This window comes from Hyperolius riggenbachi, chromosome 7 (assembly GCF_040937935.1).
Source record: "Hyperolius riggenbachi isolate aHypRig1 chromosome 7, aHypRig1.pri, whole genome shotgun sequence".
Classification (NCBI taxonomy): domain Eukaryota; kingdom Metazoa; phylum Chordata; class Amphibia; order Anura; family Hyperoliidae; genus Hyperolius; species Hyperolius riggenbachi.
In genome coordinates, this window is record NC_090652.1 from 187375033 (window position 1) to 187387604 (window position 12572).

General features: G+C 43.3%; 1 protein-coding gene across 2 annotated transcripts in view; it reads left to right on the top strand.

Annotated features, from left to right (window-relative positions):
• Positions 1-291: 291 nt before the first annotated feature.
• Positions 292-12572, top strand: part of PIKFYVE (phosphoinositide kinase, FYVE-type zinc finger containing) — a 921889-nt gene continuing 909608 nt past the window's right edge. For both annotated transcript variants that reach the window (XM_068244945.1, XM_068244946.1), the window contains exons 1-4: positions 292-388; positions 888-1065; positions 11678-11752; positions 11829-11936. In XM_068244945.1, the coding sequence (XP_068101046.1) occupies positions 375-388; positions 888-1065; positions 11678-11752; positions 11829-11936 (375 nt within the window). In that variant the 5' untranslated portion in view covers positions 292-374. The remainder of the gene's footprint in view (positions 389-887; positions 1066-11677; positions 11753-11828; positions 11937-12572) is intronic.

Below are 12572 nucleotides of genomic sequence, written 5' to 3' on the forward strand. Positions count from 1 at the left end.
AAACCTCTTATAAAAGAAATAAACAATACTTGCATTTGCAAAAAAATATACATACATACATACATACATACATACATACATACATACATACATACATACACAGACAGCAAACTGATCTAGAGTTCAGGTGCACTTTTAGCCTTTTACTATACTAGTATCAATATTATATTGTTTGATCCATGTCATTGAGTTGTTATATTAGTTTCCTGTGCAAGAAGTATAAAAATATTGGTAATCTAGATGTTATTTTTATTGCAGAATCTTTATTTAATCGAAGAGTAGAAGAAAAATCAAAAGATCTGCCCTTCACTCCTTTGGGTTGGCATCACAACACACTGGATCAGCTGAGAGAAGAAAATGGTGAAAAACAGGCCATGGAGAGGCTACTGTAAGGCCATATTGCTGTTTTAAGCGAAGTATTATGCTGGGCATACATGGGCCGTTTTATATTATCAATCGAGCTGATGGCTCGATTGATAATATTCAACCTGTCCGATACCCTGCAACAATGACAATAAACAATGACAATAACCGAGAGGCTCATTAGCAGCGCCCGTGGGAATGAGCGGCAGTCGATCCGTGCGGACGAGCGGTGACGCGCTGGCTAGATACCGGCGCATAATCCTACCGTGTATGCCTGGCATAAGGCCATTTGAAATGTTTTTTGCAGTTTTGCACTGTGTATGGATGTACCAGTCCTATATAAAAGTTTTCATGCCTGCATTTAAATCTACCTATATTTAGTGGACAACAATGCAAATGCATTATTGTGTTTTTTCCCCTCATGTTAAGGATGTACCATGGGCATAGCATTTCATTGTGCTGTCCTAGCTGGGAATCAGACTGTGATGCAGTCAGTAAATGGAGTTATTTTTTATGTTTAATAGGTCTGCCAACCACAATCACATGATGTCCCTGCTACAGCAGCTGCTATATAATGAGTCTCTGTCTCTTTCGTGGCGTGATGTCATAGTGCCAGTGGTTTGTCAAGTAGTTCAAACCGTTAGACCAGATGTCAAAAATGATGACGACATGGACATCCGACAATATGTTCACTTGAAAAAAGTTAGTATTTATTAATGACTACTAAAACGCATTTATGTAGTAAAAAATATTCATCTTAAATACTGAATATTATAATATTTTAACTTCAGTTTCCTGTTCTGTTTCAAACATTGATTTATGCAGTGACCTCCTTAGATCCAGTCTGTACGGACAGTATGGCAACTTGCTGAGATGGTGAAAGCCACTCTTCAACCAGGCTCAGAATACAATGTTGAATACAATGAAGTTTTTACTTCAGAAAGTGCAGTACAGAGGATCATGCTGAATATAATTCCGTGGTCTTAGACGTGTAAGAAGCTATTGACTGTTTTAATTCTTCTCTCTGCTATACATAATTGAAACTAAATCACATCAGGAGGGAAAGCAGGAAGTGGTTAGCAATTGCCATTACTAAGTATCACAAAACAGGAGTGGGCCACAAAGGAGAATACCAATGCACAGAATTCAATCAGCTGCAGTGGCAGCACACTCCCCACCACCACTATATTAATAGTGCAATACATTCAAATAAACATCATAATGTTTATAATAAACACATTAGTCCATAATGTTGATTCATTTGTCTTCAGGACCTGGAAAGCGAGAGAGAGTGAAAAAAACAGGCAAACCTATAATAACTTCATATGAGAAGATGAATCTTAATGGTTCTGAACTTGGCACAGCTGGAATAGTCTCTGAGGTTGTCAAGTCTACTTACCAGTAGAAAAGGGATTGAACTGATGTTCCACAGGGAAAAGCAACACAACTTCCATGATAGGTCAGAGAAAGGTCTTGATTACTTCATGTCTCATGGTATCTACTGTTGTCATTCCATGGTCATCACTAATGGGATTCAATCTGATGATAAAGCTTGTCTATTGAAGTATTATTTTACTACGGAGGCACTGAATTTCCCCTGCAAAGACCTTCTCTTGGACTTTAAGAATGATACAGGATTCTGATGTCTCTTTTCTTTCCAGATGAATTCTCAAATATGTGCCACCCATGGCATTCTGAGTCAATTTCAGGCTCTGAGTCCATTTTAGTCTGTAGAAAATCAGCAACTTCCCTAGCCTGAGCAGCTCAGCATAAGTGTTTATGAATCATATACAAAGGTGTGAGAGTCAATTTGGCCTTGCTGAACAAGAATCTCATGTGAGATTGCTCCACAATCTTGTGGTATCTACTGCTGCTATGGCTTCAGTAGAGGCTTCAGAAGCTTTGAGCTATAGACATGGAAGTGGAAGTGTAGCAGCATGGGATGCAAAGCTGTTCTAGAGTCTTTAGAGAGTGTTTCTCCTATTTGGACTGCAGATCTATAGAAAGTGGGGCACCCCAACCTCTTTCAACTTTGGTGAGTTGTCTCAGTATAGATCTTCCTTGGATAGTGATTGGAGTTACAAAGCCCAATGGGTTATATAGGCTATTCACTACTGAAAGAATTCCACGCCTGGTAAAGGGTCTCTGAACCTCAGAAATTCTGAAGGAGAAGGTGTCTTAAACAATATCCCAGTTTATGGCAAAGAAATGAACAGCGCTACTTAAAATCAGATAAGTGCCTACCTGCAAGAGAGTGCAAGCCCCACTTGTGGGATAAAATACACACCTAGCATACACATAACCTGTCTACCACTGGAGGGTGTTGGTTTCCTGTAACAGCTTGCATGCAACTTAAGTACTCGTCCCTCCCACTGCAGAGAAGTCATCCTCATATGGGAGGGGACCTAACACTAACTAAATCCTAACCTATGCATATGCATAGCCTGGGCGCGCTACCAAGTAAATCGAAAATTTAAAATTGCGCAAAAGGTGGATCAGCGCATCACCAGGCCGCTTCCGAATGGCCTACAATCAGAGGTGAGCTGAGCCCCCCCCCCCCCCCCCCCCCAGAAACTGCAAACGCACCTTGAACCCAAACAGAAGCTCTGCATATACACCAAAAGCAAGGCTGCTAAGTGGGAGCAGCTGACCAAAAATGAATTAAATTAGTACATGGCAAAGAAATGAACAGCGCTACTTAAAAACAGATAAGTGCCTACCTGCAAGAGAGTGCAAGCCCCACTTGTGTGCGTGCTAGGTGTGTATTTTATCCCACAAGTGTGGCTTGCACTCTCTTGCAGGTAGGTAGATCTAATTTCCACAGGCAAAATTGTAGTCTAGCACACACATCAAAAATAACTTGAGTAAGGCTTCCTGGCTTCTTCAACATTCCAGCAGGCTGTCATATGTAAATTCCTGGCTCAGGCTGGTGTGATCTGCAGCCAATCCAGGTGACAATAGTACACATCTGAGACAGTATTTCACAGCAGATCAAAGGTGGGGACCTGACTGCTAGTGGCATAATTAGCCAGCATTTCCTTGCCAGAAGCTAGCAAACCAATTTAACATTTCCTGCTCTACTATTCACAAGAGTTCACCCTTCGGATGCAAATGTACTATATACGGGTCTACAGAAGATCCAATTGGCAGTTTCCAACTTCCAGAGGAACTGAATACAGACTCAAAGTAGCAGCTTCCTTCAGCCATACACATATCACACAGACAGAAAAATGAAAAATATGGCTTCCACGAGATACAATATGGCTGCTATGTGAAATACAACCTTACAGTATGGCTCACCAGTATGTCACAGCAAGGGCTTTGAGAAGTTTGTAAGCACTGAGCACACACAGGTAGGCCTCAAATTAAAAGGTTTATTAAGCTACAGGGAGACTATAACACTGCAAGAGGGACAATATACAACATCCAGAAAATATATTCCAACGAGTAAAAGAGGAATCTAAACTCTGCAATCTAACAAAGTCCACAATACCAAGACAACAAAATCCCATGTACTTCAGCAGGGAAGTTCTGATAATAATGTCAGCAGTCCAGTCCAGGGCACAGGGCAACTAAATGACAGAGGCTTCCAGAGCTGTATGAAGGAGAGGTGAAGTTGTTCCATCCAATGCTATCCAGGGTCAAGAACTACCCTCAAACGGAATCAGTCCAGTCCACTAAAACAATCCGGAAATGTTCTTCAATAACAGCCTCCTGCTTCTCTTTCCCAATGTGGTCAAAAGGAAAAGCAAATCCGAGTCTTCTGTGTGTCCTTCCTCACTCTCCGCACTGTGGTCAGATGGGTGCCACACCTCACCGCTCCTTACACCGTCCATCAGCAAATCAGACTTCACCTGTTCGTATCCGTTCTCACTCTCCGCCTTCTCCAGCACTGCTGTCCTTATATTCAATTTTCTACACCAGAGGCCTGTGTGTAGAGAATAGGTGGAACTGGGTGGGCTAGCTGTATTTCCAGAAGATTCACCCAACTTCAGTCAATGGGAAACCTCTGGAACATTCTATGAGTCCTCATCCACCCCCAACCACCTCTCGGTGGGAGTCCCCCAAGACTCGGTCCTTGGCCCCCTACTGTTCTCCCTATACACATTCTCCATTGGCAAAGTTATCTCCTCCATGGGTTTTAACTGTCATCCATGGGTTTTAACTGTCATACAGATGTATGCAGATGACACCCAGATCTACCTGCACACCCCTGACATATCCACCACTCATATGGACAAGGTCTCCTCCTGCCTATCAGCCATCTCCTCCTGAATGTTCGCTAGGTTCCTGAAACGAAATCTAGACAAAACGGAATTTATGATCTTACCACCCTGGCCATCCCTGAACCTCCCAGATGTGCATGTCACTGTTAACCACACTACCATTCTCCCTACCTCTCAAGCCCGCTGTCTGGGTGTCACCCTGGACTCCACACTCACCTTCACTCCCCACATCTACAACCTCACAAAGTCATGCAACTTCCACCTCGGTAACATCTGCAAGATCCGCCCTTTCCTGACCTCTGCCACCACCAAACTCTTCATCCATGCCCTCATAATTTCCCGCCTTGACTACTGCAATGCCCTTCTGTCTAGTCTCCCTATTACCAGAATAGCCTCGCTGCAGTCCATCATGAATGCGGCAGCCAGGATTATCCACTGCTCCTATCGCTCCACCATGGCGGCTCCCCTCTGTGAATCCCTCCACTGGCTTTCTATCCAGTCCAGAATCAGATTAAAGATACTGTGTCTGACCTACAAATCTGTCCATAAAACCTGTCCAACCTACATTTCCGATCTTACACATAGGTACACCCCTAGTTGCTCACTCCGCTCCTCCAATGAACTTTGCCTGACCGCCCCCCCGCATCACCCAGTCCCACGCATCCAGGACTTCTCAAGAGCTGCTCCAACACTATGGAACTTCCTACCTCCAACCATTAGGGCAGCCCCCTCCTTCAACATCTTCAAGAAGGCCCTAAAACCTCACCTTTTCACTCTGGCCTACCACGCCTCACAAGTGAACCCCGCAGCTGAACTCTGGACCCCTATCTTTTGTGTCCCTACCTCACCCTCTAGATTGTAAGCCTTCGGGCAGGGTCCTCCTCCTTTGGTGTCCACCTGATCATACGCCTCCATTACTGTGCACCCATGCTATGTATTTGAGTGAACTCAACATGCCTGATTTCCATGCTCACATCCAGTGACTGACTAAGCATTACCTTGTACTCATACTGTGCTGCATGATCTGGGTTTTCTTGTATTCCTGTATTGTCTTATTGCTGTATGTCACCCCTAAATATTGTCTGTAACCTAAACTAATGTCCAACGCTGCGTAATATGTTGGTGCTTTATAAATACAATAAATAAATAACATAAACATTCTCAGGTATGCTGGCCTGTAAGTTGCAATATGAGCCTCTGGGAGCAGGCTGGCTAGCTTTGTACACAGCTGTTGCCTGGCAGCCAACCCAGATAGGAAAACATTGGGGGAAAACTCTGGATCATTCTCATGTAATTTGGCCCTGACTGACAGAAATTTCAAGTGAATAGACAAAATGTACATAAGCGCTCACATACAGTAAAATACATAGTCTCAAGAGACTAATAACACCAGTCCACAAACGGTGGAGCGCTCCCTAGCTATTTGTGACTAGCTTCAAGAAAATAGGGAAATGAAGTGGGTTAGCTTTTCTACCCGGAGGTAACAGCAACACCTACTTGAGAAGCAAGCCGGAAGTGGTGGCTGCCTAGGTGCAGAGGTTGCCAGAGAGGAGGAGGTGTGGCCTATACCCCTGAGGCAAAGTCGGGCCTATTCAGGCCATACAGTCTGGTGAGTCTCTCTACGTTGGGGGAGGCATAGCCCCATTGATGCTATGTTGTTGCTTTTGTTATCAGCTACAGGATTTGAATATTGATCTACAGCAGAGACTTTTCTGAACGCTAACCCACTTAGTTTCCCTATTTTCCAGAAATTTCAAGTGGCCTCTTGCATTTTCCAACTTACTGCAAACCATAATGTATAAATCACGCAAAGGTTGCACATGTCTCATATATCGTCACACCCCCCTCCTGTGGTCCCCCTACCACCGATGTCTCTCTCCTTGGCGGTAGCAGCAGCACTGGTGCACAGTCCTGGTCAGGAGGTTGAACAATCTTCAACTCTTCCCCTTTCTGTCATTCTCATATTCCTCAGCCTTCTCTGTGTTTTGTGTTTCCCTCACTATTATTTATGACACTCTCTGGGCACTTTGACCATTACCCTGCTGGACCCTCAGTGGTGAGCTTTAATAACTCATGGTACACAGTCTGCCTCAATTGTCAGAATGCACTTTATTCTAAGAAAGTTATGTATCTACGTGTACTTTTATTATGCTAGAATTGTGTGCTTACTTTTCCAGCATCAGGTCAGCTCATAGTCCTATGATGCAGACCCTAATCTCTGCTTCCTTGTTCACAGAGTTCTCACTCAACATTTGAGAAGACTCGGAACCAGGTGGCAGTGAATGGGCGACTGCATTGAAGGACAGAAGGCAGGCCTGGATTCGTAGGGGGAAAGCTCCAGCAGTATTAAAATCTAGCACCCCTGAAGTGGTTGTCTGCAAGTGTACGGGGAAGGAGATGGCAGTGGTAGAGGGAGTACAGGAGGGGGAGAATAGTAGGGGACCCCAAGGAGAGGGAGGGATGAGTTATCTGGCTGCTTGAGACTTAATATTTTTGTCAAAGGATGGGAGTATGTGACTACATAATTCTTTTAAATTTGACTACTTATGGTAATTCTTTTATCTAGAGATATGACTTTTTTTTAATCTTGAGACAAATGGCTACTTTTTAATCTGCATGCATGTGTCTATTTGATTCATTTTTCACTAGGCATGTGACTACTTGATTAATTTATCTGGAGGCATGGGATTGCTTAATTTATCTGAAGGCTTGTGACTACTTGATTCTTTTATCTGGAAGCGAGCGACTACATGATTATTTTACCACTTATGTGGTTTACAAAGGGTTATCTACACCCTGCGGGACTTCAGTTCCTGCCCAGGGACGTAGATAATCGTCACTCCTGAGCGCATTCTCGCTGCCGATTATTAGAAATCCCTGTGTCAATGATCGCCGGCATCAATGAGATGCCGCAATCATTGTAACTACCCGAAGTAACAAATCTATGCATTACTTCCTGTTCACATACTTATAGTACGCTAATAGGAACTAATGCTCGGGTACATATTGTGGCCAAATAGCAAAATTACATCTTTTTACATCATTTATTTTAATAAAAAGACCCACACTTCTATTTAAAATTAACTCCTTCCCTCCCACATTATTCCATAATTACCCAAATAAAAATTTTGCAGTAAAAAAAAAAAAGACAAACAATTAAAAAAATACATGAATGAACTTTTTAATATGTATGTCAAGAGGGTACTGTATATTACTGCTAATTTTTCCAAATAAAATATTAATGCTATAGAATGTACTAGGGAAATATTTTATACGTTGCAATAACCGGGACAAATGGGCAAATAAAATGTGTGGGTTCAGCCTTGCACGTGCGCCTGCTCGACAGCCTCTTTGCCGATGTCTCGCAAATGGCATAGGATGATTCTCCGGATGTTGCTCCATACGGAGTTGAACAGGAGCCTGTCCTCTGGGTTTAAGGCTTTAATTGGTCCCAATTTGAGGAGCTGTGTCCTGGAGTAAGTGGTCAATGGGGTGGAATGGGAGACATGGGTGTAATACCGGAACATTGTTGACTAGGACATGGTGCAGACTTGTCACCACACGCAACATATATAGCAGCGCAACACAAATATATATAGCAGTGCAGCACAGTCCATCACTAGCAGTGCAAAACCGTGAATCCCTAGCAGTGTAACACAGATGTATATAGCAGTGAACAACAGTCCATCACAAGTTGTGCAACACAGATGTATAGGGAGGGGAGAGGAACAGGTACTTTTGCTCTTCCTATATGAGCCGGTAGATCCAACTTGACTAACACTATTGTTTAACCACTTAAGGACCGGGCTATGTTTAGCAGATCTGTGCTGCGTGGGCGCTCCAACCCGCAGCACAGATTGTGTAAATGGCAGGGCGATAAAACTTCCCGACTTTTTTCCCCACGAGGGGGATGTCCTGCTGGGGGGGGTCTGATCGCCGCCACTCTGTGTGGCTGAGCGGGGGGGCCTCTCAAAGCCCCCCTCCTCAGCGCGGATCCTCCCTCCCTCTCCTTCCCACCCTACCTCCCCCTCCATGGGCGGCACAGGACGGCGATGCGTCCTGCGCCACCTCTGATAGGCTTCAGCCTATCACACGCCGGCGATTCCCGGCCAATAAGAGGCCGGCGATCACCGATCTCCATTACGGCGCTGCCTGCTGCGCAGCAGCGCCGTATTGTAAACTGCGGGGATTTCTTCCCCGCGTGTTTACAATTATTTACAATTAGCCTGCGAGCCGCGATCGGAAGCTCGCAGGCTGTTCATGGAGACACCCTCCGTGAACTGACATGGAACGGCCTCCATGTAAAACCACAAACGACCAGCCGCCGCCTATCGTCATTAGCTGGTCGTTAACTGGTTAACACAATTAAAATGTGACTGGTCAAGTGGTGAAAAAAAGGGGGAATCATTTATTTTACTCAAGGACTACAAAGCATAAAAGTGTGCTGGAACACATCTGTTAAAATCAACAGAGCTGTTGCACACGAACTACAGTATGACACACATTAACATATCCAAGCACGCACCACCTGCAGAAGCATTAAGCCCCTAAAAAAAGTCCATATCCGCCTCGGATAGCCACAAATTAATCACCTTTAATTAATTATTCCAGTGAGTAACAAAAAGGTATATCCAAGCCAAGATCCATATCAAGCCTCCTGCATAGCATAGCGAATCATCAGCAGTTCCAGAAACCTCATGGATTATTCCAAGCAGGGAGATATTTGGGTAATTTTTGTTGTGGGAGGTAAACAGTTAATTTTAAATGTAATAATTTGGGTTTATTTTATTTAAAAAAAAATGTATGTAGATGTAGTTTTACTATTTGGCCACAGTGAGATTTTGGCCACAGTGAGATTATCTTGTATATACTCATGGAACCCTTGGTAGTAGCTTGTAAAGTGTAAATCCCAGGGGATTAGCACAAATTCAGTTTACAGGGGCCCCCCTGCGAGTGCTAAGCAGCATATGTCAGTCCGATCATTGCAGTCTCCTCCAAGAATCAGATGGAAAGAGCTAATGTGTGCCGGCTTTAGTTACCCTGAAGCTCTCGCTGACAATCCATTCCGGCATCCATTGCTTGCATCTGGCAGCACATGTCAGATTGCTGATGGAAGAGCACTGGAAACGCTACTGTCCTGGCCAGAGAGCATCACGCCAGTGTTCCGGCTCCCATTGAATCAGACATTACTGCCGCAGTGATTCTGGCGGGTACGCGAACAGACAACAAGATTATGGGCAGCTCCGGTTGTCGGCATGTGTCAGCAGGGCCGACTAGTTTCATCTGTCACTTCCGGACTTCCTCAGGGCGTACAACACAGATGTTTATAGCCGTTCAAAACAGTGCGTCACTAGCAGTGCAACACAAATGTATATAGCAGTGCAAAACAGTCCATCAACTAGCAGTCAACACAGATGTATATAGCATATCAACACCGTCCATCAACTAGCAGTGCAACATAGATGTATATAGCGGTGCAACACCGTCCCTCATTTTTAACACACTACACACAGTTTGATCCTATTCAGCCGAACAGCCCATCCATCCTGCATGGCAGGCCTAAGAGATCACATGCATCACAAAGGTCTTGGCACAGAGACATTCAGTGATATACAGCCTTGCATGTGGGTGAACAGTCCATAGGGACACCATAGTGCAGTTATGGCTGAGTGCGGCAGCTGTAACGATCATGTGCATAAAACACCTCAAGCATGCATTGCAAGAAACATAGGAGCATAGCACAGGTGGACTCAGGCAGGGCTACCCTTTGGATCAGAGCTACCACCCGGATTGTTGGGGCTAGATAAGTTCTATAAATTAGAAACAACTGTGTAAGCTTTTGTGAGGCATTAAGGGAAACCCAGGATACTGCCTCCTGTACCTCTCACAAACCACCTTCCGGAAATCTCCAACATCCTGGACCCACTTTTGTTCTTTCTTAACTGGAAAATTTTTCAGGAAACTAGATAGAAGGGTATTGTAATATTTCTATATAAATCCCTTATTTTGAGAAGCTTCCACTGTTAGATTAACCATTTAAGCCGCTGCTGCTGTGCTTCTGTGCCCCAGTGCCGCCCCCCCCCCCCCCCTCCCTCTCCCAGTAGCCAAGAGATCAATTTGATCTAAGTCCCCAGCAGAAAAACCAACGGCTTCTTATCAGAGGCCGCAGTCTTTCTGACAAAAAAAAAAGTTTCCAACCGTCCTTATGCTTCCTGGAAGTGAGCACTTCGCTTCCAGGGCTAAAAAAAAAAAAAATCTCACTGTGGCCAAATAGTAAAACTACATCTACATACATTTTTTTAAATAAAATAAACCCAAATTATTACATTTAAAATTAACTGTTTACCTCCCACACCAAAAATTACCCAAATAACATTTTGAATGGAAAAAAAAAATTTCAATTAAAAAAAAAAAATAATAATAATAATAAATAGTCACCTAAGGGTGTTAACTTTTTTAATATGCATGTGAAGAGGTTATATTGCAAACATGTTGTAAATTATAAGCTTGTAAATCGTGATGGATGCAAAGCTGAAAAAATGCACTTTTATTTCCAAATAAAATATTGGCGCCATACATTGTGATAGGGACATAATTTATATGGCATAATAACCGGGACAAATAGGCAAATAAAATACATAGGTTTTAATTATGGTAGCTTGTATTATTTTAAAGCTATAATGGCCAAAAACTAAGAAATAATGAATTTTTCAATTTTTTTCTTAATAGTCATGATAAAATGCATTTAGAAAAAAAAATATTCTTAGCAAAATGTACCACCCAAAGAACACCTAATTGGTGGTGGAAAAAACAAGTTGTAGACCATTGGAATAATTAGTGATAAAGTTATTGGCGAATGAATGGGAGGTGAAAATTGCTCAGATGCATTAGGTGAAAATACCCGGGGGCTGAAATGGTTAAACACTGCCAGGAAATAAATCTTAGCAGACCTCCTCTTTTTGCAAATCTATGGCATGTTGCAACTGGACTTAATGATAATACATATTGTCTAAAGAGAATTTGCGTTGAAAACTGCATACTACTACTTAAAATGTATTGTTCTGTTCATTAATTTTATGGTTTGGCAGATTCCAGGTGGGAAGAAGTCTGACTCCATGGTGGTAAATGGCTTTGTCTGCACCAAGAATATTGCACATAAAAAGGTAGGCATGATTTATCCGTTCATAGCCTAGTGCTATGCTAACTATTGCTAATACTAACTGTCACACTTTGTTGCAGATGAATGCCAGCATTAAATCTCCAAAAATTCTACTTCTAAAATGCTCAATTGAATATTTGTATAGAGAGGAGACTAAGTTCACATGCATTGATCCTATTGTTCTTCAGGTTAGTCAATACAAAATAATTTATTCAACCTGCATACAGTGATTCTTTAAAGGGAATTTAAGTTAACTTAAAAAAAATGAGTTTAACTTACCTGGAGCTTCTTGCAGTTCCCTGGAGTCTTCCTGTGACCACGACATGGGTGCAAGTCCCTCCAGCTAGCAGTGGCAACCCCCCACTAAGCTGGCTAGCCACGCACCACCTCATCGTACTCTGCGCATGCGCAGTAGGTGAAACTTGCTACTGCGCATGCGCAGAGTGCGCCCGACCTCGCATGCGCAGTAGCCGCCGGCTGACGGTGACAGGCCAGCTTTGGGGGCTCGCTGCTGCTGGCCAGAGGGACTTGGACCCACGTCGTGTGCACAGGAGGACTCCAAGGGGCAGCAAGAAGCCCCAGGCAAGTTAAAATCATTTTACATTTTGACTTAAAGGGACTCCGAGCAGTGCAGAAACTATGGAAAGATGCATATCATTTTAAAGCGCTCTTTCTCCTCTTTCCAATGATGTATAAACCGTCGCCCTACGTCTTTTAGTTTTCGCTATTTTCGCGATCGGAATTGCAACGGCCGTGATTTCGATAGCAAAAATAGAGAAAACTAAAAGACGTAGAGTGGCGATTTATATGTCGTCAGAAAGAGG